The 24,634-nt window shown below is 56.2% G+C and overlaps 2 gene segments (V, D, J or C); both read left to right on the top strand.

Moving 5' to 3' along the window:
• Nucleotides 1-581: 581 nt before the first annotated feature.
• On the top strand, nucleotides 582-1,172 carry LOC123348942. The segment is given in 2 exon segments: nucleotides 582-627; nucleotides 721-1,172. Coding segments are annotated over 2 exon segments (486 nt in total).
• A 10,190-nt stretch (nucleotides 1,173-11,362) lies between these two features.
• Nucleotides 11,363-11,844, top strand: LOC123347504. The segment is given in 2 exon segments: nucleotides 11,363-11,423; nucleotides 11,531-11,844. Coding segments are annotated over 2 exon segments (375 nt in total).
• The last annotated feature ends 12,790 nt before the right edge of the window (nucleotides 11,845-24,634 follow it).

Here is a 24,634-nt window from a genome sequence, read left to right as displayed (position 1 = left end):
TTTTACTGAATTCCCGTATAAATGGGAAGTGGAGTCTGAATGGGAACAGAAGTGTGGACACGAATAAAAATATCCATCGCGAATAACAATCTCCCTTCAGTGCTGCCTGAAGCCTCGCCAGACACGGGCCCCACTGACCGGACGTTACATGGCCCCTCTGCGTATGGGACGGGGCTCCAGAGCTGAGTCTCCCCTCCCCTCCCTTCGCCATATCACTTTACAATAAATAGCCCCTAAGTTCCTGGTTGAGGAAATAGAGTCACTGCAGGGAGCTGGTCATTCCTGCCAGGGGTCCGAAAGTGTCAGGAGGACCCCAGACCCTGTGCCCGGCGCTGCACAGACACACAGGCCGGGACAGTCTGTCTCCTGCACCCGGAGCGCTGGGGCGAGTCACTCAGATCACTGGCAGCAGGAGTGTGTGTCTTTTATAAAGCGGGGACATGCAAATGAGGGAGACAGTTTCCTGTTTAAATCTGAGCCTCTCTCTGCCCAGGCTGCACCCGGAGACACAATCCGCAGCCCCTGGGTCTGTGCAGTGACCAGCCAGTCCCTGAGAACTTTCCCCTCCAGCACCCGGGAAAATGGGATTTTTGCTCCTTGTAATTTTCGCTGTAGCCGCTTTGGAAGGTATTTTCCTCCTCTGAATAACTGGCAGAGTGAGAAGAATATTGTGTTACCGCTGTTTTTATACCGATATTAATGGCCTGTCTTTATTCCCAGGTGTCCGGTCCCAGGCGCTGGTGGAGTCCGGAGGGAATGTGAAAAAGCCCGGAGACTCTCTCCGCCTCTCCTGCAAAGCCTCCGGCTTCACCTTCAGCAGCTACTGGATGGACTGGGTCCGACAGGCTCCCGGGAAGGGACTTGAATGGGTCGCTGCTATAAGCACGGGTGGGAGTAGTGCATATTACCCTGATTCAGTGAAAGGCCGATTCACCATCTCCAGGGATGATCCCAAGAGAGAGCTGTATCTGCAAATGACCGGCCTGAAGCCCGAGGACACCGCCCGCTATTACTGTGCGAGACACACAGTGACACGAAACCGGTTTGTGATCATACAAAAACCCGGGCTGCGGAATCGCGCTTCTCCCGGCAGCCGCGCGGGGGCAGCAGTGACACACACACCGCTCCGGGCTGGGACAGGAGACCCGGCACCCGGGTGAATGTAACACAAACCTCCCGGCAGTTTTAACCCTTCCGTTCCCTGGCAACGTGTCTCCCCTTCCTGCCCAGAACCCTGCTGGGCCTGCGGTGCAGAGATCCCTCGCTTCATCTATGAACCCCAATCCGGAGTGAGTCCTGTTCTGAGTCGCTCTCCCCTGGCAGACCTGGCACGTTGGCTCCCCCGGGGCCCGTCTCGGTGTCACACTCACAGGGCAGCGTCTGTCAGTTGTAAACGGGACAAGCGCATTGGGCTTCGCATCAGACCCAACGGATGGAGCGAATTGCTCCTGGGGCCAAATACTCCGCTGGTGTAAAGTCACCGCAGCTGCTTCCGCTAGACTCGAGTTACTCCGGATTTACACCAGGGAGGCTCTGGCCCTTTCAGCAAACTGGGACGTTTAGCGGATTAACGCAGCGGAAGGTGATTAGTTCATTATAACCCGTGTGGGGCCCCTCACCGGGGCGTCTCGGCCCCTTCACACGCGGTTATCGCCTTTCTCCCCACAGCGCCGCCGGGAGGCCGGGAACTATCCCAGCCCCTGGGTCAGAGCGGGGAGACTGAGGCACGGAGAGCTGGAGGCTGGATATGGAAATGGGCCATTCAGAGTCCGGGCGGGGCTGTGGGCAGAGATCACCCAGCGCCTGAACAAACCCCACTCCGCTGGGTCTGGGGATGTGGCACCGCCGGGACTTTCCCAAGCGGCTCGTGGATTGTTTTCACCCCACGGACACTGGGAAATCACCGCCCGGACTCTCCGCGGGTGTCAGTGGGTGGAGCTGAATGAGCCCCACTCCAGCGAGCAGGAAAATGTGGGCACTGCTGGGACTTTCAAAAGAGACTCACGTTTTGTTTGTGTTTTTTTTTTATCCATGTGACATTTGGAAATCACTGTCTCAGCGTGAACGGTGCAGCTAAGGATCCAGCCCACAATAAAGTTCCACAATTTCATTGAGTCACCATGGAGCTAACAGACCCCGCCCCTCAGCCCTTAATGACATCATCAGTGTTTTCCCAGTAATTGAAATTTTGGAGGGAGTGTTTGAATTTACAGGGGGGTCAGAGCCAATGGGCGATGGGACCGTGAGGGTGAAGCTGGGCTGTACGACACCATAGTAAGAACTGAAAAAGTTTCATGGCCATTTTATTAGATTTAACTGGTGTTTTAAAATCATGACACAAATTACAGTTGGCTACTCAAGCCTTCTATGAAGTGCTACGTCTACATCCTTCTTCATTTCTTGTTATAATTTTGCACAACTCTTTTAATGAACTTGTTGAATGCAGTGCGTTCATCTTTGGTGGCTGCTCATGTGTCTGGTACTTCCATTCCCTCAGTTGATATGCTCATTAGTTCATTCACATCACCAGGCAGAAGGCGACTTCTTTCCGAACACAAAATTCTATTCAGTGATGAAAAAGAACCGTCACCTGTAGCTGTTGTGACTGGGAGTAGCAAGAGATGAATTCCTACTTCTTTCATCCCAGGAAATATGGCATAAAGATCGGCTCATGCCACTTGTGATAATAAAAAAAGAAGTTGAAGTCAAATCTTCATTCACTCGTCCTATGATATTCCCATTCTGTGTTCAAATTCTCTATTCTATCCTGAGCACACGGCAGCCCCATTGCTGGTAGTGCCTCACTCCACTCAACTGTTGGTGTTTTATAGGCCCGAGATCTGTAAAAGCTACATAGAATCTAGAAGTTGTTATTGTAGATTTTTAATAATCAAGTCTGTGTAATTTTCAGTAGCCTTAACAAACACTTCTTGTCCTCTTCCTTTAAGAATTCAATATAGTAGCAAAAATGATCCACCAGCCTCACTACTTAGATCCATCCCATCTTGGTAGATACTTTCCAAAGCCAGTAATAACTTCAGAGCTGCCTGCATCCTCACGTATGGAAAGACTCCCAGACACATCGCGCTCCCCAGCCCAGGGAGACTTAACTCTCCAGTGTGTGTCACAGCCCAATGCAACCCTGGGACCCGACCCCTCCCCAGCCACTGACCAGTACAAGGTTTACCGGGTACCACTGGTGCCATGGCACTGGGCCCAGACTCCAAAGGGGCACTGGCCTGTCCCACCCTGCTTGGGCTGCACTAAGGCCCCGCCAGCTCTTCTCTCCCCCCCCACCCACTGCTCTCTCCTGCAGGGGCAGAAGCTTGGTCCTGCCAGCTCCTGGGGCTCCTGGTGCAGGGAGGGCTCCTCCCGCACCCACCAGCAGCCAAGCTCCCCCCTCCCCCACTTCTTCCCTGAGCGTGCTGTGTTCCTGCCCCTCCCCCTTCCAGTGCTTCCCCTGCCGCTGAACATCTGTTTGCTGGTGCAAATGAGGAGGAGGAGTGGGACTGCAGCATGCTCTGGAGGAGGTGAAGAAGAGGCGGGGACTTGGGGAAGGGGGTGGAATCAAGGCAGGGCAGAGCAAAGGCAGGGCCCCGCACTCCCCCTGCACATACCCCCTCCAGCCCTCTGCCGTGAACCACTCAGGGCAGGGGGCTGGGAGCACCCCCAGGACCTCAGCCCACACCCCCAGCCACCTGCCCTGACTCCTGCAGCCCTCTCACACACCACCAGCCCCATGCCCTGACTCCTGCACCCTGTCACACACCCCCAGCCCCATGCCCTGACTCCTGCACCCCTCTCACACACCACCAGCCCTGTGCCCTGAATCCTGCACCCCTCATACTAAATGGAGCTGCCCCAGGTAAGTGCTCCACTCCCCAACCTCCTGCCACAACCTTGAGCCCCCTCCTGCATCATAACTGCGTCCCATACCCTGCACTTCCAGCCCTGACTCCTGTGCCCCCCTCATACAATCCAATGGGGGAGGGATAGCTCAGAGGTTTGAGCATTGACCTGCGAAACCTAGGGTTACAAGTTCAGGTCTTGAGGGGGCCATTTAGGAAACTGGGGTAAAAATCTGTCTAGGAATCAGTCCTGCATTGAGTAGGAGGTTGGACTAGATGACCTCTTGAGGTCCCTTCCAACCTTGATATTCTCTCTGACTCATACACTCCTCACACTAAATGGGAGCTGCCCCAGGTAAGGGCTCCTGGCCAGACCCTGCACTCCAATGATTTTTTTACATTTTTAATAAAGGGCTCTTATCCAAAGTGCTTTACAATAGTTAGCTAACAGTACAAACAGTATTTGGAAAGATCACTAAGTGGTCCACCGAGACCCCCCAGCGATTTTCAAGTGTTCTGTGAAAAAATAAGTTTGACTACAAAACCAATCAAGGTACCTCACTTTATTTCCATTTACTTGCTATTACTTATTGCCGGAGGATGAAGAAAAAAAAAGAAGAAAAACGAGTGGGGGGGGGAGATATGAGAGAATGTGCCGTTTCTTGGCTGCATCCCAAGGCAGAGCCCCAAAAATGAAGCTGAGCACAGGGCCCCACTAACTCTAAATCACTGGGGCTGCCCCCTCCCCCACTGCTCCCCACGCCACAGCCACGGGCTGTCCCCCCTCCCTGAGCTCTGCATGCTGCTGCCAGGACAGGGGCTGAGCCCCTCCCACTTTGCCCCAGCTCCTGCACCACTGCTAGGAGCTGGGACTGACACCCTCCCTACACAGCTGTCAGGGGCTGGGGCTGGCCCCTATCTCCCCCCCCCCCCCAGCTGCATTCTGGCTGGGACTGATCCCCTTAAGCCCTGCTGCCTGACACCTTGCGTTACCCCCCCCCCCCCCCACACACACACATGTTCCTCCACACCCCACTGGGGGGGCACCGGACTTGTCTGGTACACTGGGTATTTGTTCATTGGCTCTTGCCAACTGATCAGTTGCAAGAGCAAACGGGATAAATTTCTGTTTTTACCAAAAAAGTCAGGATGGCTGGGACAGAGCTTAAAAAGGGAACTGTCCCGGCCAAACGGGGACGTAGGGTCATCCTATCTCCAGGCAAGTGGGTCCTGAGGGAGTCCGGCCAGATCCTGGCCAGGCTAATCGTGCCACTCCCGAGAGGCTGGCGTGATTCCCTGTCCTGGCACTGGACCAGCCCCGGCCACACTGCCAGTTCACCTGACAGAGACCGTCACCTTCCAGCAGGGCCGGTGAGTATGGCCAGAGTGTAGGGTGTGGATCTCTGGAGGTGTGGGGGGGCGCTGCTGGCCAGTGGGAGGTCTCTTGGGGGGCGGTGGGGGTGGTCTGTGTGTTGGGATGCTGGGCAGTGGGTGGTCTGAGTGGGGTGCTGTGGAGTTGTGGTGGTGGGGCTGTGGGGAAGTGCATTGGTCAGTGATGGTGTGGCTGGCTGTGTGTGGGGGTGCTGGGCAGGGGTGGGGGTGTGCAGGCCGCTGTGCATTTGTGGTGGAGGGTCTATGGTGGGGGCATAGCAGTTCCGGGGGATGCTGGGCATAGGGAGTTGGGGGCTGTGGGTGTGGCATGGGCCCACCCCCGAGGGGAAGGGGCACACTGGCAGTACACGGCTGGGCGGGCCAGTGTGCAGCTGGCAACTGCCAGTTTCTGTACAGTGCCCTGCACTGGGCTGGGTGGAGGGGGGCTGGCCCCACCATGCTATGCCCCATTGGCCCTGGCTGGCCCCTCGCTCTGCGGACTCACCTTCCCACGCCATGCTCCTTTGCCCCCATGGGGGCCCACAAATATGTTTAGCACCTGGCCCACAAAAGGTTAATCCGGCCTGTCACTGACCCGATGTTCACATGGGCAGAGACTCTGGAGACCCCTTCCCCAGGACAGGATAATTTGATGTATCAGGGACGTAGCCATGTTAGTCTGTATCCACAAAAACAACGAGGAATCCGGTGGCACCTTAAAGACTGACAGATTTATTTGGGAACAAGCTTTTGTGAGTAACCCCCCCCCCCCCCACGCACACTTCTTCAGATGCATGGAGTGAAAATTACAGATACAGGCATAACAATACTGGCTCACGAAGAGAAGGGAGTTACCTTACACGTGGAGAACCAGAGTTGTGGGGTAACTCCCTTCTCTCCCTGTGTCAGTATAACAATACTGGCATCTGTAATTTTCACTCCATGCATCTGAAGAAGAGGGTTTTTTACCCACAAAAGCTTATGCCCAAATAAATCCGTTACTCTTTAAGGTGCTACCGGACTCCTCGTTATAAGTTGATGACAATCAGGCCCTAAATTCATAACCGGGGAATTGGGCTCACACCCGGCAGCTGATTCTTTCCCCCTTTATACCCCATCGCACTGGGGCTGGGCGCTGTAGAGACCCACAGGAAGGGACGATCTAGCTCCTATCTCTCAGCCCTGGAGAAAGCAATTCACAGCCTACAGGGAAGGAGTTTGGGTCCCTTATAAGGAGGGGAATATGCAAATAGAGGTGGAGAGTTTCCTGTTTAAATCTGAGCCTCTCTCTGCCCAGGCTGCACCCGGAGAGACAATCCGCAGCCCCTGGGTCTGTGCAATTACCAGCCAGTCCCCCGGGAACTTTCCTCTCCAGCGCCAGGCAAAATGAGACCTTGGATCGCAGCTGTTTTCATTGTAGCAGCTTTGGAAGGTATTTTGTTCCCCCAGCTTAAATAGCAGAGCCCGAAGACTATAACATTATCGCTGTTTTTATACCGATACTTGTAACATGTCTTTATTTGTAGGTGTCCGGTCTCAGGAGCAGCTGGTGGAATCTGGCGAAGATGTGAAAAAACCTGAAGACTCTCTCCTGCAAAGCCTCCGGCTTCATCTTCAGCAGCTACTTTATGCACTGCGTCCGACAGGCCCCCGGGAAGGGGCTGGAGTGGGTGGCTCGGATTAGACCCGATGCATCCAAGCAGTGGTACTCCCCGGCTGTTGAAGGCTGATTCACCACCTCCAGGGACAACTCCAACAACCTGCTGTATCTGCAAATGACCGGCCTGAAGCCCGAGGACACCGCCCGCTATTACTGTGCGAGAGACGCACAGAGAGACTAACACTGTCGATGCTCGTACAAAAACCAGAGCTGCGGAACTTCCCGCGCCTGCCGCATGGGGGCAGCAACGACACAAGCAAAACTCTCCTGTCTTGGGCGCAAGAGGGGGAGGGGCCTCAGGACTGAAAACTCCGACATCGCGGATTAACTCTTTCATGTCCTGATTACGTTCCCCACCCCAGTGCAGAGCAGAGCGCTGCTCGCCTCACGCAAACGGCTCTTCCCACTGGAGTTAACGGGGCGGGATCTCCAGGGAGCGAAGCAACGAGCAATTGGCTCTTCTCCGTATGGCTAAACCTGCCGGGGAATATTCCCTGTGGGCACCGCACATTTCAGTGCAGCCGCTCACTGCTGGGCAGGGGATCCAGTCCCAACTCTCTGCCAGCGCCAGCGGGTGTCCCAGCCCCATGGGACCCCGTGAACCGACCCCCCAACCAGCCCCGCTGCTCGTGGGCCGGAGCTGCAGAGCTGAGATTCACCCTATCTCATGAATATTTATATTTCCATATAGTTAACCCAAAGGTTGGGGCTGAGGGCAGTAGGGTAGCAAGGGAAGGGGCGGCTCTGTGTTCTATGCCGCCCCAAGTACGGCGGTCGGGCGGCCTTCGGTGCCCTTCTGCCGGTGATTTGCCGGTCCGCGTCTTCGGGGAAGCCGTGGGACCGGCAGACCTCCCGCAGCCACGCCGCCGAAGGCAGCCCGACTCTCGCCCTCACGGCGACTGGCAGAGCGCCCCCCCCCCCCCGCGGCTTGCCACTCCAGGCACCTGCCTGCTGCGCTGGTGCCTGGAGCCGCCCCTGAGTAAGGATACAGGGAAGAAGCCTGTTAGGACTTATTGGGATCCTGCAGAGAGAAGCAGCAGCCCCACAGGGGAGGTGTCAGGGATCTTTAGGGTCAGAGAGCGCAGGGCTGGTGGCCTTGTCCGCTGGCTGCTCGTTTGGGGTCTTCATTCCCCTTTCGATACCTCTCCTCTGGCGCTGATGCGCCCCAGCCCTGGCGCGCAAGAACAGAACACGGAGCACGCAGCAAAACTCTGAAACCCGGGCTTTTCAGAAACAGTATCAGAAACACAGACAGGGATGTCCAGGGATGTCGGGGGCAGGGAGCTGAGGGGTCTCACCTTTCTCTTCTGAGAACCGGACACCAACACACACCTGTCAGATTCCGGTTCTTGCCTGTCATTGTAAATGTGGGGAGGTGAGAGCGCCGAAAGCCTAGCAGAGCGGGGCTCCTTCCAGTCCCCGCGGCAAACCCTGGCAGCAATTAAAGACATTTCCCTGACTGCGAAGAGGAGAGTCGTGTCCGCTCCAGGGGTGTTAGGGCTGGGCCTGTAGACAGAGCATAGGCCACTTAGCTGCTGGGGCAACACCAAAGGGTGAGAGTCTGTTAAACCCTTGAGGAGTTCAAAGTTTTTTCTCTAGGAACGAGTCTTGGGTCCCCAGACCAGGATGTGAGCTCATAAGAACCACCAGACTGGGTCAGACCAAGGTCCATCCAGCCCAGTGTCCTGTCTACCGACACTGGCCAGTGCCAGGTGCCCCAGAGGGAGTGAACAGACCAGGGCCTTCATCCAGTGAGTCACTGGGAAGGACTTTTAGCTCTTATAAGGAGGGGGATATGCAAATAAGGGTGAGAGTTTCCTGTTTAAATCTCTCTCTGCCGAGTCTGCACCCCGAGACAATCTGCAGCCCACTGGGTCTGTGCAGTTACCAACCGACCCACCAGAGACCTTTCCGTTCCCCTCCCACGCCAGGGAAAATGCCTCTTTGGCTCCATTTCGTGTTCGTTGCAGCAGCGTTGGGAGGTATTTTCTCCCCTTGTATGGGTAGGGGAGTCAGCGGGATGGATTGTTGGCAATTCACACTGACCTGATTTTAACATGCGTTTATTCCAGGTGTTCGGTCACAAGTCCAGCTGCTGGAGTCCGGCGGGGATGTGAAAAAGCCCGGAGACTCCCTCAGACTGACCTGTACCACCTCGGGGTTCAACATAGACAGCTACTGGATGAGCTGGGTCCGCCAGGCTCCCGGGCAGGGGCTGCAGTGGGTATCAGCAATTAATGGAGCAACCACCTATTACGGAGATTCCGTGAAAGGGCGATTCACCACCTCTACAGACAGCTCCAAGAAGCTGATCTACCTGCAACTGACCGGCCTGAAGCCCGAGGACACCGCCCGCTATTACTGTGCGAGACACACAGTGAGGCGAAGCCGGGCTGAGCTCAGACACAAACCTCCCGTTGCGTTGCAGTCAGCAGGGGAAGTCCCGGCTGGTTTGTGACACTGACAGTCCGGGCGCTGGGCTCTCGCGGTTCCCTTCCTTCAAATGATTAAAATGTTCTCGGCTCTGCAGCCAAGTTCAGTGCCACAGACAGCAGAGATCCCGAGGCCGGCCCCTCGGGACTGGGATGGGGGGACGGACACGCTGGGTCCCATAAACTGTTCTACGCCTCACAATACATTCTACAGAGCCCAGAAAATGCCAAACACTCCCCATGTGACCCCCATGTTCTGTGTGCCGGGAAAAACCGGGATAAGGAAAAACACGGACCAGGACAACTATCAACGAGCAGAGGCTACTCCCCCCAAACAGCCTGACCAGTGCCCTAGAGCGGTGTGGTGTTTGCTTAGAAGCCTATTAAATAGCTTCCGTTCTTATCTGACTCCCTGCCTGATCCGCTGTCTCACCTCCCCTGGCCTCAGGCTGCAGCGGTGCCAGAGCGCAGGGGCTGGAGGGAATGACCCCTCCCTTCCAACCCTGCAGTTCTGTGATTCTGTGATCGATCCATGGATACTCCACCCCTCCCCCCTCTCTCAGCCTTTGCTCACAGAGCTGGGATCACACACTGCGGGGAGAGGCTCTTATGTTTACAGGTGCCCAGGGAAATTAATAACCCAACGCCCTCTTTAAATCCCGCCACGCCTCTGTCCCTGCATCTCCCCCCTGTACAGAGACTCCGGCTTTTCCACGTTTCTCATTGACTCCCCATCCTTGGACACGCTCATTTCTCCACCTCCAGGAAGATGAGATTCTATTTCCACTAACTTGCTGTTTTATCAATTTTCCAAGGTAAACTTTTGCCTCCCTAAAGGTCACAGGATGTCACCTGTGTTACCACAGCCTCCAAATTAATACCGGTACTTCTGTGCTTTATTTCCCTCGGGTCTTTTAACAGAAACACCAGATAATGGTGAGCAGTTTATACAAAGATAAAACTTCTATGAAGCGCCCCCGCCCTCCCCTCTCCCACCCATCACACTCTCGCTGCCCCTCGAGGGTGGTAGAAAAATTCCTGAGATATTTAGTTGGTTTTTTATCATTTCATTGCAGCTCCAGGCCAAACCCTTTACTTAAACCAGCATGAAACAGGGGATGTAGGTAGAAGAGGTGAGAATCTCCTGGCTAATACCCCCGCCCCCCTACACACACACAGTAACAATCCCACGCTATTACAGCTCAACTACTCGCTGCATTTGCCATTGAGCAGCCCCAGATCCGAGCGCACCGCTCTGCATTCCTGTGCCAGATATGGACACCACGGGGATCCAACCTGTGATAAATAGACAGAAAGAGATTTCTGCTTGTAACCGTGCTTAGTGGGTCACAACACAACCCAGAATTGGGGGTTATTCTTTGATAAGATCTACCAAACCAGCCACAAAATTAAACTCCTGTTTCACCGCAGGGGCTAACAAGAAAACATAAAGGCAGTTTCCTCAGGCATCTCAGTTCTGATGTCACCACCGAAAACAGGAGGTTCAGAGATGAGTGGTTCTTTACAACCTGTCTCATCAAATCATAGGTTCTCCTGGTCCCAAAGGAGCTCCTGGGGTGGGGGGGCAGGTTTGTAGAAATTTTGGTGGTGCCCAAAATGCCCAGAGCTCGCCATCCCCAACTCTGCTCCCCACCTGCCTAAGGCCCTGCGAGGGAGTGTGGGTGGGGGGAGGGGTGCTGGGGGCAGGCCCTGGGCTGGGGCACGGGATTGGGGTGCAGGGTGCAGGCTTTGGGATGAGTTTGGGTGCTGTGTGCAGGCTATGGGCTGGAGCAGGGGGTTGGGGTACAGGAGGGGGAGAGGGGTGCAGGCTCTGGAAGGGAGTTTGGGGGCAGGAGAGGTGTGTGGGAAGGGGCAGGGGTGCAGGCTCTGGAAAGGGAGTGGAGGAGTGCAGTGCTTACCTGGGGCTCCTAGGCAGGGCAGCAGAGCCGTCTCTAGCCACTCAGGTGCCCTATGCAGCCTCCCCCCGCCCCGTGGGGAGGCTGTGTGGGGCCCCAGGACTCTGCGGGGGCAAGGGGAAGAACCTGGGGGTCATGTCTGCCACAGACATGACCCCCAGCCTGGCCATCGTCTTCCTCCTGCTGCTCCCCGCGGGTACGGGTGGGATCTGCGCTGCCGCTAGGCGCCCAGTACCACGTTTTCCCTAATAACTGCACCTCTGGGAATCGCTGCAATATTTGCCCTTTATTTCCCCTCTGCAGGTGTCTATTCCCAGGTCAGCCTGGTGGAGTCCGGAGGGGGAGTCAAGAAACCCGGGGAGACCCTCACACTGACCTGCACCGTGTCCGGATTCTCCCTCGCTATCTACGGGGCGCACTGGGCCCGCCAGCCAGCGGGGAAAGGGTTGGACTGGCTGGGAGGTATCTGGGCTGATGGGGGCACTAACTATAACGATGCTTTCAAAAGTCGACTCCCCATCACCAGAGACACCTCCAAAGGCCACGTGTCCCTCCAACTGACCGGCCTGCAGCCCGGGGACACCTCCGTGTATTACTGTGCCAGATACACACTGTGAGGAAAATCCTATTAAAGCCTGCACTAAAACTAACCTTGCGGAGAACCAGTCTGGGTTTATGAGCCCCAGGGAGGAGCAGCTGCCAACACTGCTTCTGCCTTGCGTTACAAGCACTCCATGAATCCAACCCCTTAGCACTGAAAGGCAGAACTCCCAAGGCTGGGAGTGGAACCCAGGAGTCCTGGCTGCTGCATTTTGTCTATGGTGCCCCTAAGAAATGAAGGGAAAAACCCCAGAAATAAGAACATGAGAACAACCAGACTGGGTCAGACCAAAGGTCCATCTAGCCCAGTATCCTGTCTTCCGACAGTGACCAATACCAGGTACTTCTGAAGGAATGAACAGAACCGGTGATCATCAAGTGATCCAGCCTCTGTCGCCCATTCCCAGCTTCTGGCAACCAGAGGCTAGAGACACCATCCCAGCCCATCCTGGCTAATAGCCATTGATGGACCTAACCTGGGACCCTAAGAATTGCCAGCCCCAACGCTCTCCCAAGGGCCCACCTAGCTCAACCTTCTGTCTCCCAGAGGGGTCAGCACCCACTATTTTATAGGAAGCAGCCCAATATTTGACAATTATTAACTCACCTGCTCAAAAGGGGAAGATTTCTCATAATCCACCCTCCTTCTTAGATTCATCTCACTCTGACAGGAGGGGAGTTTATCTCCTTCACAGAATGGCTCAGTGCTGCAGCTTGAAGCTCTAACTCCTCCCTGTTTGAACCAGAACGATATCTCTGTGCCAAGGCCACCCAGAGGATTCAGGGGGCCTGGGGTCTTCGGCGGCGGGAAGCCCCCTTCGGCGGTAATTCGGTGGCGGGGGGTCCTTCTGCTCTGGGACCCGCCACCGAAGTGCCCCAAAGACCCCCGTCGGGGACCCAAATCGCCGAGTTACCGCAGAAGATGCGGCACTTCGGCAGCGGGTCCCACTTCGAAGGTAATTCGGTGGCGAGGAGTCCTTCCACCCCGGAGCGGAAGGACCCCCACCGCCAAAGACCCCGAGCGGAAGAAGCTCCGGGTACGTGGGCCCAGTGAGAGTTTTCCGGGGTCCCCGAAGCCAGTGAAGGACCCCTCCAGGGGTCCAAAAAAACTCTGGTGGGGGCCCCTGCGGGGCCGGAGAAAATTGCCCCACTTGCCCCCCTGTGGGTGGCCCTGCGTGTGAATGTGCTACAGCCCCCACGCATCCCCAACCCCCGCAATATGTAAAGCAGAGGAATTTTGGCACCACCTAAAAAGAAAACTGGAAACAAACCAACAAAAACCCGCAGCCCCTCCCCACAGACAAACTCCAGGGTCCGGTTTAGGAATTATACTTCGGCTCAACCCACGCGAGACCCACTCCTGAACCGGCCGATCGCTGTTATCCCCATCATACCCAGGCACTGCACCGGCCGGCCTCTAAGCTGCAAATTCCCACCATCAACCCGAACCCCGAGAAGCCGGGCAATGAGGACTCACGGGTGAAGACTCCCCCCAGGCTTTTCTAACCCCCCCCCGACATTCTCCGCTGTCAGTGACACTCTGCGCTCACCCCAGAGACATTCTGCCCTCAGCACATTCACCGCCCTGGCGCTGCGCATCCAGCTCTGAACTCTGGCCTGAGACTTTCCTCCGAGCACTTCTCCCATCTCCAGCGACCGTCTGCAGCACCGCCCTGCTCCGTGCACTAGGCGCTCCTGCTGGGGACCCGGCCCCCGGTCACTGCGCAGGTCCGTGGAGCGGGCCCCTGCTGGGAAAGGGAATGGGCAACTTTGCCCCAGCGCCGCGGGGAATCTTCACCCTCCAGCGGGTGTCCCCCAAATCAGTGAAAACCTCGGACCTGACCCCATCACTGACCCCACAGAGCCACCGCCCCACGGTGCACGGGGAGTGGGGGCTTCCGAGCGGAATCTCCCACCAGCTCTTAGTTGACTAGAATAGATTTCATAGGGGGCCCCAAATCCCCGGGTAAAGATTTCCGGCTATTCAAGGGAGCTGTTAGTTTCTCCCATATACAAAAGTGTTTCGCTCCATAGCAATGCGAAGAGAGAGAGACAAAGTATCTCCCCATAAGGAGATCTCACACAACTGCCAGGGGAGAGAGAGGTTCTGCTGACTCCATCTGCCCCGGGGAGCGCAGGGAGCAGACACCCAGTGGCTATTTTAGAGAAAGAGCAGGTGCATCCGTCCTCACTCTGCGATGCTCCCACTGACTCGCCAGGGCTTTCTGCTCAGCCAGTCTCCAGTGCGACGCTCCCTCCTTTTCCCATTGAAGGGAGAAGCTGAGCCCCGAGGGAAGGTCAGTGGCAAAGCTGAGCCCTGATGAAGATGATTGACTGGAAGGGAGGGGTCACTGATCTAGAGGTGACCTCCCCCCTCAGCCCATGGATAATTCTCTGTGGGTGAAATTCACCCCGTGTGGAGGCCTTACACACAGGGGCGGCTCCAGGCACCAGCGCAGCAAGTGTGTGCCTGGGGCGACAAGCCACAGGGGGCAGCATGCTGGTCGCTGTGAGGACGGGAGTCAGGTGGCCTTCGCCGGCCTGCCTGCGAGAGGTGCGCTGGTCCCACGGTTTTGGCGGCAATTTGGTGTGGGGGGTAAGCCAAAACCTCGGGATGGGCAGACCACCCCCAGAAACGCCGCCAAATCTGCGTGACCCCAGACCGCCCGCAGGCGTGCCGCTGAAAGCCGCCTGACTGCCGTGCTTGGGGTCACAAAAAACATAGAGCCGCCCCTGCTTACACAAGGGCCCCTGCCTGTACGGTGTCCCGCCTAGCCAGAGGAATCTCTTCACCCCACGCAGCAGTTTAGAAGTGCACAATCCTGATTCCCCTGCCTTCCCCCTTCTGTTGACACTGAAGCCTGTGCCAGTTGGGTGGGATATGGGCAGGGCCGGTGCAACCCATTAGGCGACCTAGGCGGTTGCCTAGGGCTCTACAATTTGAGGGCAGTGACCGCGGCGGTATTTCGGAAGCAGGACCTTCTGCCACCTCAGTGGGGGGGGGCAGCATTTTGGGGTGGGACCTTCGACCGCCTAGGGCGGCAGAAAAGCTGGCAACGCTCCTGGATATGGGCCTTGTAAGAGGGCCCCCTGCCCACCCCTCTTCCTGGGGCCCTCTGCGGCGCCAGTAAAGCACAGGGAGGCTTCTCTTTGTGCACCACCCCTGGCTTTATTTACACAAGTTCTCCCACCACCAGTGAGACTATTTACAGAGCTGGCAGGCCTGACAATCTCCTCTCCTACCCGGAGTCTGCCCTCAGCCTGGAGACTGACCTTCCCCTGGCCACTCCCCTTCTTCTGGCTGCCAGCCCAGGGCCGCCCAGAGGATTCCAGGGGCCTTTGGCAGCAGGGGGCCCCCGCTTCGGTGGTAATTCGGCAGTGGGGGGTCCTTCCGCTCCGGGACCCGCCACCGAAGGGCCCAGAAGACCTGTGGCAGGGACCCACCACCGCCGAATTACGGCCAAAGCAGGACCTGCCACTGAAGTGCAACCCGGTCTTCGGCAGTAATTCGGCGGTGGGGGGATCCCTGCCGTGGGTCTTCGGGGCCCTTCGGCGGTGGGTCCCAGGATGGAAGGACCCCCCGCCGCCGAATTACCGCCGAAGACCGGACTGCACTTTGGCGCCGGGTCCCGCTTCAGCAGTAATTCGGAGGAAGAGGGTCCTTCCGCCCCAGATTGGAAGGACCCCCCAGCACTGAAGACGCGGAGCGGAAGAAGCTCTGGGGACCCAGGCCACATGAGAGTTTTCCAGAGCCTCTGGAGCGAGAGAAGGACCCTGCTCCAGGGCCCACAAAAAACTCTCGTGAGGGCCTGGGGCAAATTGGCCCACTTGCCCCTCTCTCTGGGCGGCCCTGTGCCAGCCAGTTCTAATGGCCAGGCACCAGACTTCTCCCCAGCCCCAATCAATTTCCCCTGATTGGGGCTGTTTGAGCAGGTGCTAATTAGGTGCCTTTGCACCAGCACCCTGCTACAGTCCTGTTCTTATGCACAGTCCTACAGTGCCTCATGCACCCTAAGTACGGGGGCATTTTAGTGTCCCTCTCCTAGCTCTGACTTCAGCCAATGTGCAGAGCGGGGGCAGAATTCCATGTGCGCCAGGTGAGCAGAGACACGTCAAGAATCACGCGATTGATGAGTGTTCCCAGGGCACAAACAACCAACATCTTCAACCTGAGCCATCGGGACCAACCCTAGAGAGACAGAAAAGCAGCACCATTGCGTAAAAAATTCCTCTAATTCAGAAGAAGGGGCTCAAATGGACACCAGTCTTATTTACCACATCTCTGCTTCTCAGCAAAAGGGGGACATTTTGATGACATACAGACACTTCTTAAGAGCCCAAAGGCCTTTTGTTTTCAATGGGCACAGAGTGCTTAACTGCCCTGGGTGCTTTCAAATATGCCATAGAAAATTAAATTATTTCAATATCATAAAAGCAAATGAATCATCCTTTGTTCTCTCACCTAAAAAATGTAACATCTGTGTCCAATATTTTCATAAATGATCATCAGGCCCCGTGTTGGGGACCCACATTGCTGCACCTCTCTGGAGGTGCTGACCACCCAACTTCTCAACATCAAGCCCCTCTAAGTTGCCTCAAAGTGGCAAAGAAAAACCCAGGGACACTAAATAACTAGTCCTTGGTAAACAGTTTATCCTGTGTACACGGTAGGAAAACTGTTGTTGAAATGACACAGGCCCCAATATTGTAAGGATGATCTATGAATTGACCAGGGCTTTGATTAAGTATCAGGCACTGTGTGAAAGATCCATCACACAGTCCTTGCTAGATGCCTTAGTGCGTCACTCTCCTCCATGAGCTCGCGGCTGGGAACTGGAGCCCATTCACAGAGGGATTGATCAGACCCTTAGGGAAAGGGGACGATGATGCAGCTGGGGCTACTCACTGCCCCTGCTTTAAAGCCCTCGTTCCCCAGCCCTTGCAGGTCTTGAACAGAGAAGCTGCAGCCTTGTGGGTTCAAGCAGTGAAGTGCAGTAGTTAGAATCACAGAATCATAGAACAGGAAGGGACGTTGAGAGGGCATCTAGTCCCGTCCCCTGCACTCATGGCAGGACTAAGGATTATCTAGATCAGGGGTTGCCAAACTTTTTGGCCCGAGACCCACATTGGGGTTGCAAAATTGTATGGAGGGTCAGGTAGCGAAGGCTGTGCCTCCCCAAACAGTCTGGCCTCTGACCCCTCCCATTTCCTGCCCCCTGACTGCCCCCCTCAGAATCCCTGACCCATCTAAGCCCCCCTTCTCCTTGTCCCCTAACTGCCCCCTCCCAGGACCCCCTGCCCCTAACTGCCCCCGGGACCCCACCACCTATCCAACCCCCCTGCTCCCAGTCCCCTGACAGCTCTGACCCCATCCACACCCCTGCCCCCTGACTGGCCCCCCAGAACTCTCACGCTTATCCAACCCCCTGTCTCCCCTCTCCTGACTGCCCCCCAGAACCTCTGCCCTATCCAACTGCCCCTTGCTCCCTGTCCCCTCACTGCCCCCTGGGACGCCCCACCCCTTATCCAACCCCCCGGCCCTGGCCTCCTCACCATGCTGCTCAGATAGGCTGATCAGACAGCAAGTATGAAAAATTGGGACAGGGGGGGGGGTGGGGGGTAGTAGGTGCCTATATAAGGAAAAGCCCCAAATATCAGGACTGTCCCTATAAAATCAGAACATCTGGTCACCCTACGCTCAGAGCAGCATGTCTGACAGCCGCATCACCCGGCTGGAGTCAGACACGATGCTGCTCTCGGCAGGAGCACACAGCCCCACCACCCAGAGCGCTGCCCAGGTGGCGGCGTGGCTGTCGGGGCAGGGGGAACTGTGGGGGAGGGGCCGGGGGCCAGGCTCCCTGGCCAGGAGCTCAGGGGTCAGGCAGAACTGTCCCATGGCCCGGATGCAGCCCTCGGGCTGTAGTTTGCCCACCTCTGATCTAGACCATCCCTGACAGGTGTTTGTCCAACCTGCTCTTAAAAAGAGATTCCATAACCTCCCTAGGCAATTTATTCCAGTGCTTAACCACCCTGACAGTTAGAGAGTTTTTTCTAATGTTCACCCTAATTCTCCCTTGCTGCAATTTAGCCCATTGCTTCTTGTCCTATCCTCAGAGGTTAAGAAGAACAATTTTTTCTCTCTTCTCCTTGTAACAACCTTTTATGTACTTGAAAACTGTTATCATGTCCCCTCTCAGTCTTCTCTTCTCCAGACTAAACAAACCCAATTTTTTCAGTCTTCCCTCGTAGGCCACGTTTTCTAGACCTTTAACTATTTTTGTTGCTCTTCTCTGGACTTTCTCCAATTTGTCCACATCTTTCCTGAAATGTGGTGCCCAGAACAGGACACAATACTCCAGCTGAGGCCTAATCAGTGCAGAGTAGAGCAGAAGAATTACTGCTCGTGTCTTGCTTACAACATTCCTGCTAGTACATCCCAGAATGATGTTTGCTTTTTTTGCAACAGTGTTACAGTGTGACTCATATTTAGCTTGTGATCCACTATGCCCCCTAGATCCCTTTCTTCAGTACTCCTTCGTAGGCAGTCATTTCCCATTCTGTATGTTTGCAACTGATCGTTCCTTCCTAAGTGGAGCACTTTGCATTTGCCCTTATTGAATTTCATCCTATTTCTTCAGACTATTTCTCCAGTTTGTCCAGATCATTTTGAATTTTATTCCTATCCTCTAAAGCACTTGCGACCCCTCCCAGCTTGGTATGGTCCACAAACTTTATAAGTGTCCTCTCTATGCCGTTATCTAAATCATTGATGAAGATATTGAGCAGAACCAGACTCAGAACCAATCCCTGCTCTGTGCCCTTCCAGCATGACTGTGAACCACTCCCTGGGAATGGTTTTCCAACTGTTATTCACCCACTTTATAGTAGCTCCATCCAGGTTGTATTTCCTAGTTTGTTTATGAGAAGGTCATGTGATGTCAAACCCTTTCCCCAGATACACAAACCAGAGCTCATCAGATTAAACCGATAGGCTGCAGCATTAATACAAACAAGAGAAAATTATTTTTCACACAACACACAATTCACCAGGGAAACTCATTGCCACGAAATGTTGTTTTGGCCCAAAGTATAACTGGCTTCAAAGAAGAACGAGATAAATTCCTAGAGAATCAATGACTATGAGCCAAGAGGGTCAGGGCCCAACCCCGAGCCCGAGGGACCCTACATCTCTCAATGCCGGAAGCGGGGAGTGGAAGATTCCAAATGTCGCTGTTCTGTACATTCTCCCTGAAGTTCTGGTGGGGCCACTGACAGAGACAGGATAAGGGACGAGATAGGCCATGAGTTTGAACCAGTAGGGCAGATCTCTCTCTCTCTCTCTCTCTCTCTCTCTCTCTCTCTCTCCTTATTTCTCTAACAACGGGTCTTGCCCCTTGTCGTGGGTCCCCAGGCAGGGAGTGTGATCGCTGGGGAAGGAGTTGCTGTCCCTTATAAGCACAGGGATATGCAAATGAGGGTGACAGTGTCCGGTTTAAATCCGTCTCTCTCTGTCCCCAGGCTGCACAAGCCGAGACAGTCCGCAGCGACCTGTCTCTGTGCAGTGACCAGCCAGTCCCCTGAGAACTTTCCCCTCCAACATCAGGGAAAATGAGACTTTGGCTCCACCTAATTTTCATTGTAGCGGCTTTCGAAGGTATTTTTTCCCGTAATTTCTTTATAGACAGAGGGGAATATTGTGTTCTTCCCAAACAATATTGATACGATTCTTAACGTTACTTTATTCCCAGGTGTCCGGTCCCAGGTGCAGCTGGTGGAGTCCGGAGGGGATGTGAAAAAGCCCGGAGACTCTCTCCGCCTCTCCTGCAAAGCCTCCGGGTTTACCTTCAGCAGCTACGATATGCACTGGGTCCGCCAGGCTCCCGGGAAGGGGCTGGAGTGGGTCTCGGTTATCAGCAGCAGCGGGGGTACTATCTACTACTCCGACGCAGTGAAGGGCCGATTCACCATCTCCAGGGACAACTCCAACAACCTGCTGTATCTGCAAGTGACCGGCCTGAAGCCCGAGGACACCGCCCGCTATTACTGTGCCAGAGACACAGTGAGGGGAAGCCGGGCTGAGCTCAGACAAAAACCTCCCTCGGCGGTTACCAGAGAAAGTCCCAGCTGGTTTGATGCTGACAGGCCGCGCTGGGAGCTCACAGGAGACAGTAATTCCCTCCCCTTTGAAATGGGGGAAATGAACCCGGCTGGTCAGTCAGCTCTAGATCCACAGGAGGCGGAGATGCCGGGAACGGCGTGTTCTGCACTGGGCGCGGTGGGGATTCACTCGGTCCCAGATATTCTATTACAGACACTGATACGGATGAAAAGAAAGTTTTATCTGCCAAAAAAGTCTTAAATTCCCCACGTTCACCTCTCAGTACCAGTGTGAGGATAGAAAGCAGGAGAGGTGAAAACACAAACCCTGGGAGCTATAAAATGACCCAAGGGAGCTGCCCAAATCCCTATTGGCAGGGCCGGCTCTAGACACCAGCCCTCCAAGCAGGTGCTTGGGGCAGCACTTTCTAAGGGGCAGCACTCCACCCCCATTTTTATTTGTTATTTTTTGCTTGGGACGGCATTGCCGGGAGCCGGTCCTGGCGCAGCCTCTCGCCGGAGCTGGGATCCGCGCCCCCTGCCCAGCCCAGCGGCGCCCTGCACAGCCCACTCTGGAAGGGAAACCCTGCGCTGCCCTGGGGAGACTCGGAGAGGCATTGGCAGCAGGACCCCTCCTCCCTCCCTGCATCCAGGGCCCGCCTCCCTCCCTCCCAGGCTCCTCACACATTCCGGGAGCCCCTCTCACCACTGCGGCCAGAGGGGCTCTCAGAGTGTGCAAGGAGCTGGGGAGGGAGGGAGGGAAGTTGGGTCCCCTGGAGCCGAGCCCGGGCAGCGACGGCAGCGAGAACGTCTCCCAGAGTCAGGGCCGCCCAAGGGGGAGCAAGTGGGGCAATTTTCCCCAGGCCCCGGGCCCCACAGGGGCCCCCAGGAGTATGTCGGAGGCTGCTTCTGCCTCCCTCTTCTCCCATCCCCCCGTGTCTCAGCTGATAAGGGGACGGGGCTGCGAGCTGCAGCCGAGCGCTGGGAACTCAGGCCCCAGTTGGAGACACCACGCGGCTGCAGGGGGTAAGCGGCATGGTAAGGGGCTGGGGCAGCACCCCCCCGACCCCAACCCCCAAAGCCCTGACCCCCAGCTCCGAGCCCAGCCCCTGTGAGCCAGACACCCCCCCGACCCCATCTCCGCACAGCCCCTGATTCCCAGCCCCTCTGAGCCGGGCACCCCCCGACCCCATCCCCCACAGTCCTGAGCCCAGCTCCTGTGAGCCGGCACCCCCCAACCCAGAGCCCAGCTCCCCACCCAGCCCTGGGCAACAGCAGCACCACCCCCAGGCGACAGCCCATTGGCACCAACCATCACCATCACCCAGCAACAGCCCATTATGTAATTGCAAATGTAGGCAGACCAGTAAAGCAGTTCATGTATTTCCTGTCTTTTCAAATTATTACAAATTAATTGTTGAATGTATTTCACTGGTTATTTTTTACATTTCCAAATACACGTTACTATAGTATATTATGGAAGGGCCCCCCCCAAAATTGCTTTGTCCCAGACCCCCTGAATCCCCTGGGTGGCCCTGCCCAGAGTGTGTGAGGAGCCGGGGAGGGAGGGAAGCGGGGTCCCTGGAGCCGAGCCGGGGCTGCGGTGGCAGCGAGAGGGGCTCCCCGAGCGTGTGAGGAGGTGAGCGGCCGGCTGGGCTCGTCGGTGCTGAGCCCGTAGCCCCGCAGCCAGAGATCCTCGCCTTCCCCCCTGCCAGGGCTGGCCCAGGGCTCGGCTGCTGTGTGCTGGTAGCGAATCCCAAGTTTCGGGGGGAGCCCAGTGCTGGAGCAGCAGGGGGTGTGGGTGGGGGGGCACTGGTGGGCGTGGGGGAGCTCAGGGCTGCTGGGGGCAGCCAAAAATTTTTTTGCTTGGGGCAGCAAAAAACCTAGAGCCGGCCCTGCTCCGATCACGTTCCTAGTGTCACGGATAATTTCAATGGAGCCAGTCACTGCCGGGAAGGGAAAGGGGCTTCCGTCCCCAATGCCCCCCGTGCCATGGGGAATCTTCCCTCTCCAGCGGGTGGCCCAGCCCAGTGGATCCCTGGGACACGACCCCTCCCCGGACACTGACCCCCCCTGACCGGACATTGCATGGCCCTTGTGCGCATGGAACAGGGCTCCAGAGCTGAGTCACCCCCAGCCACAGTATCACCTCACAATAGTCAGGCCCTCAGTTCCCGGGTGGGGAAATACAGTCACTGCAGGGAGCTGGTCATTCCTCCCAGGGGTCCGAAAGTGTCAGGAGAACCCCAGCGCCCTGTGCCCGGCGCTGCACAGACACAGGATGGGACAGTCTGACTCCCGCACCCGGAGCCCTAGGGCGGGTCACTCAGATCACTGGCAGCAGGAGTGTGTGTCTCTTATAAAGCGGGGACATGCAAATGAAGGAGCCAGTTTCCTGTTTAAATCTGTGCCTCTCTCTGCCCAGGCTGCACCCGGGGACACAATCCGCAGCCCCTGGGTCTGTGCAGTGACCAGCCAGTCCCTGAGAACGTTCCCCTCCAGCACCTGGGAAAATGGGATTTTTGCTCCTCGTAATTTTCGCTGTAGCAGCTTTGGAAGGTATTTTCCTCCTCTGAATAACTGGCAGAGTGAGAAGAATATTGTGTTACCGTTGTTTTTATACCGATATTAACGGCCTGTCTTTGTTCTCAGGTGTCCGGTCCCAGGTGCAGCTGGTGGAGTCTGGAGGGGATGTGAAAAAGCCCGGAGACTCTCTCCGCCTCTCCTGCAAAGCCTCCGGGTTCGACTTCAGCAGCTGCTGGATGACCTGGGTCCGGCAGGCTCCTGGCAAGGGACTAGAATGGGTCGCACAAATACACCCCGGTGGGAGTCCTATATACTACCTTGATTCAGTGAAAGGCCGATTCACCATCTCCAGGGATGATCCCAAGAGTGAGCTGTATCTGCAAATGACCGGCCTGAAGCCCGAGGACACCGCCCGCTATTACTGTGCGGGAAACACACACTGACACGAAACCGGTTAGTGGTCATACAAAAACCCAGGCTGCGGAATCGCGCTTCTCCCGGCAGCCGCGCGGGGGCAGCAGTGACACACACACCGCTCCGGGCTGGGACAGGAGACCCGGCACCCGGGTGAATGTAACACAAACCTCCCGGCAGTTTTAACCCTTCCGTTCCCGGGCAATGTGTCTCCCCTTCCTGCCCAGAGCCCCACTGGGTGCAGAGATCCCCGCTTCATCTGTGAACCCCAATCCGGAGTGAGTCCTGTTCTCAGTCGCTCTCCCCTCGCTGAGCCTGCACGTTGGCTCCCCCGGGGCCCGTCTCGGTGTCAGACTCACAGGACAGCGTCTGTCAGTTGTAAACGGGACAAGCGCATTGGGGTTCGCATCAGACCCCACGGAGGGAGTGAATTGCCCCCTGGGGCCAAATCCTCCGTTGGTGTAAAGTCACCGCAGCTGCTTCTGCTAGACACGAGTTACTCCAGATTTACACCAGGGAGGCTCTGGCCCGTTCAGCAAACTGGGACGTTTAGCGTAGTAATGCAGCAGAAGGTGATTAGTTCATTATAACCCGTGTGGGGCCCCTCACCGGGGCGTCTCAGCCCTTCACGCGCGGTTATCGCCTTTCTCCCCACAGCGCCGCTCGGAGGCCGGGAACTATCCCAGCCCCTGGTTCAGAGTGGGGAGACTGAGGCACGGAGAGATGGAGGCTGGATATGGAAATGGGCCATTCAGAGTCCGGGCGGGGCTGTGGGCAGAGACCACCCAGCGCCTGAACAAACCCCACTTCGCTGGGCCTGGGGATGTGGCACCGCCGGGACATTCCCAAGCGGCTCGTGGATTGTTTTCACCCCACTGACCAGGGCCGGCTCCAGACCCCAGCGCGCCAAGCATTGTCCTGGCAGGGCGGCATTTGGCATTTGGCTCCGGCGGACCTTCCGCAGTCATGCCTGTGGATGCTCCACCGGAGCTGCGGGACCACGGGACGGTCCGCAAGCACTTCTGCCCCAGCCGCAGGACCGGGGAAGGGCGGCGTGAGCGGCGCAGCGCGCCACCCTGCTTGGGGCGGTGGAATTTCTAGAGCCGCCCCTGCCACTGACATTGGGAAATCACCGCCCATTTTACTTCATTTTAGTTCTCCCTTAGGTAAAGGCACAGACACGATGCCCCAGCCCAGGCACTTCACAACACAGAGTGAGGGGTCCTCTGAGTTCTCTTTTTCAAGACTGAGACTAAAGCAAAGGGCAGAAGCTTGTATCTTATAAGGAAGGGAATATGCAAATAGGTTGAGAATTTCCTTGTTCAAATCTGTCCCTCTCTGTGCCCAGGCTGCACCCGGAGACACAGTCTGCAGCCCCTGGGTCTGTCCAGTGACTGGCCAATCCCCCTGAGAAACCTCCTCTCCAGCAGCAGGGAAACAGAGACTTTGGCTCCATTTGGTTTTCATTCTATAATGATTCAACCTGTAATTGCTCCACTTCACGCACTGCCATGCTAAGAGCTATTCTCACCCCTTTTTCTACTCCAAACACACAAACAAACAAAAAACCCACAAACACAGAGGAACATCTAAACACGTACATGAGTCTTAGAATCAAAGAACTGGAAGGCACCTCAAGAGGCCATCATGTCCAGTCCCCTGCACTCATGGCAAGACCAGCACCATCTAGACCAGGGGGTCCCCATCGCAGTGCCCGCGGCGGCATCTAAATGTGCCTGCGTCCTGGCTGGCGGTCGAGCATCTGACTAA

This window comes from Mauremys mutica, chromosome 13 (assembly GCF_020497125.1).
Source record: "Mauremys mutica isolate MM-2020 ecotype Southern chromosome 13, ASM2049712v1, whole genome shotgun sequence".
Classification (NCBI taxonomy): domain Eukaryota; kingdom Metazoa; phylum Chordata; order Testudines; family Geoemydidae; genus Mauremys; species Mauremys mutica.
This window is presented reverse-complemented; position numbering and strand designations above follow the sequence as displayed.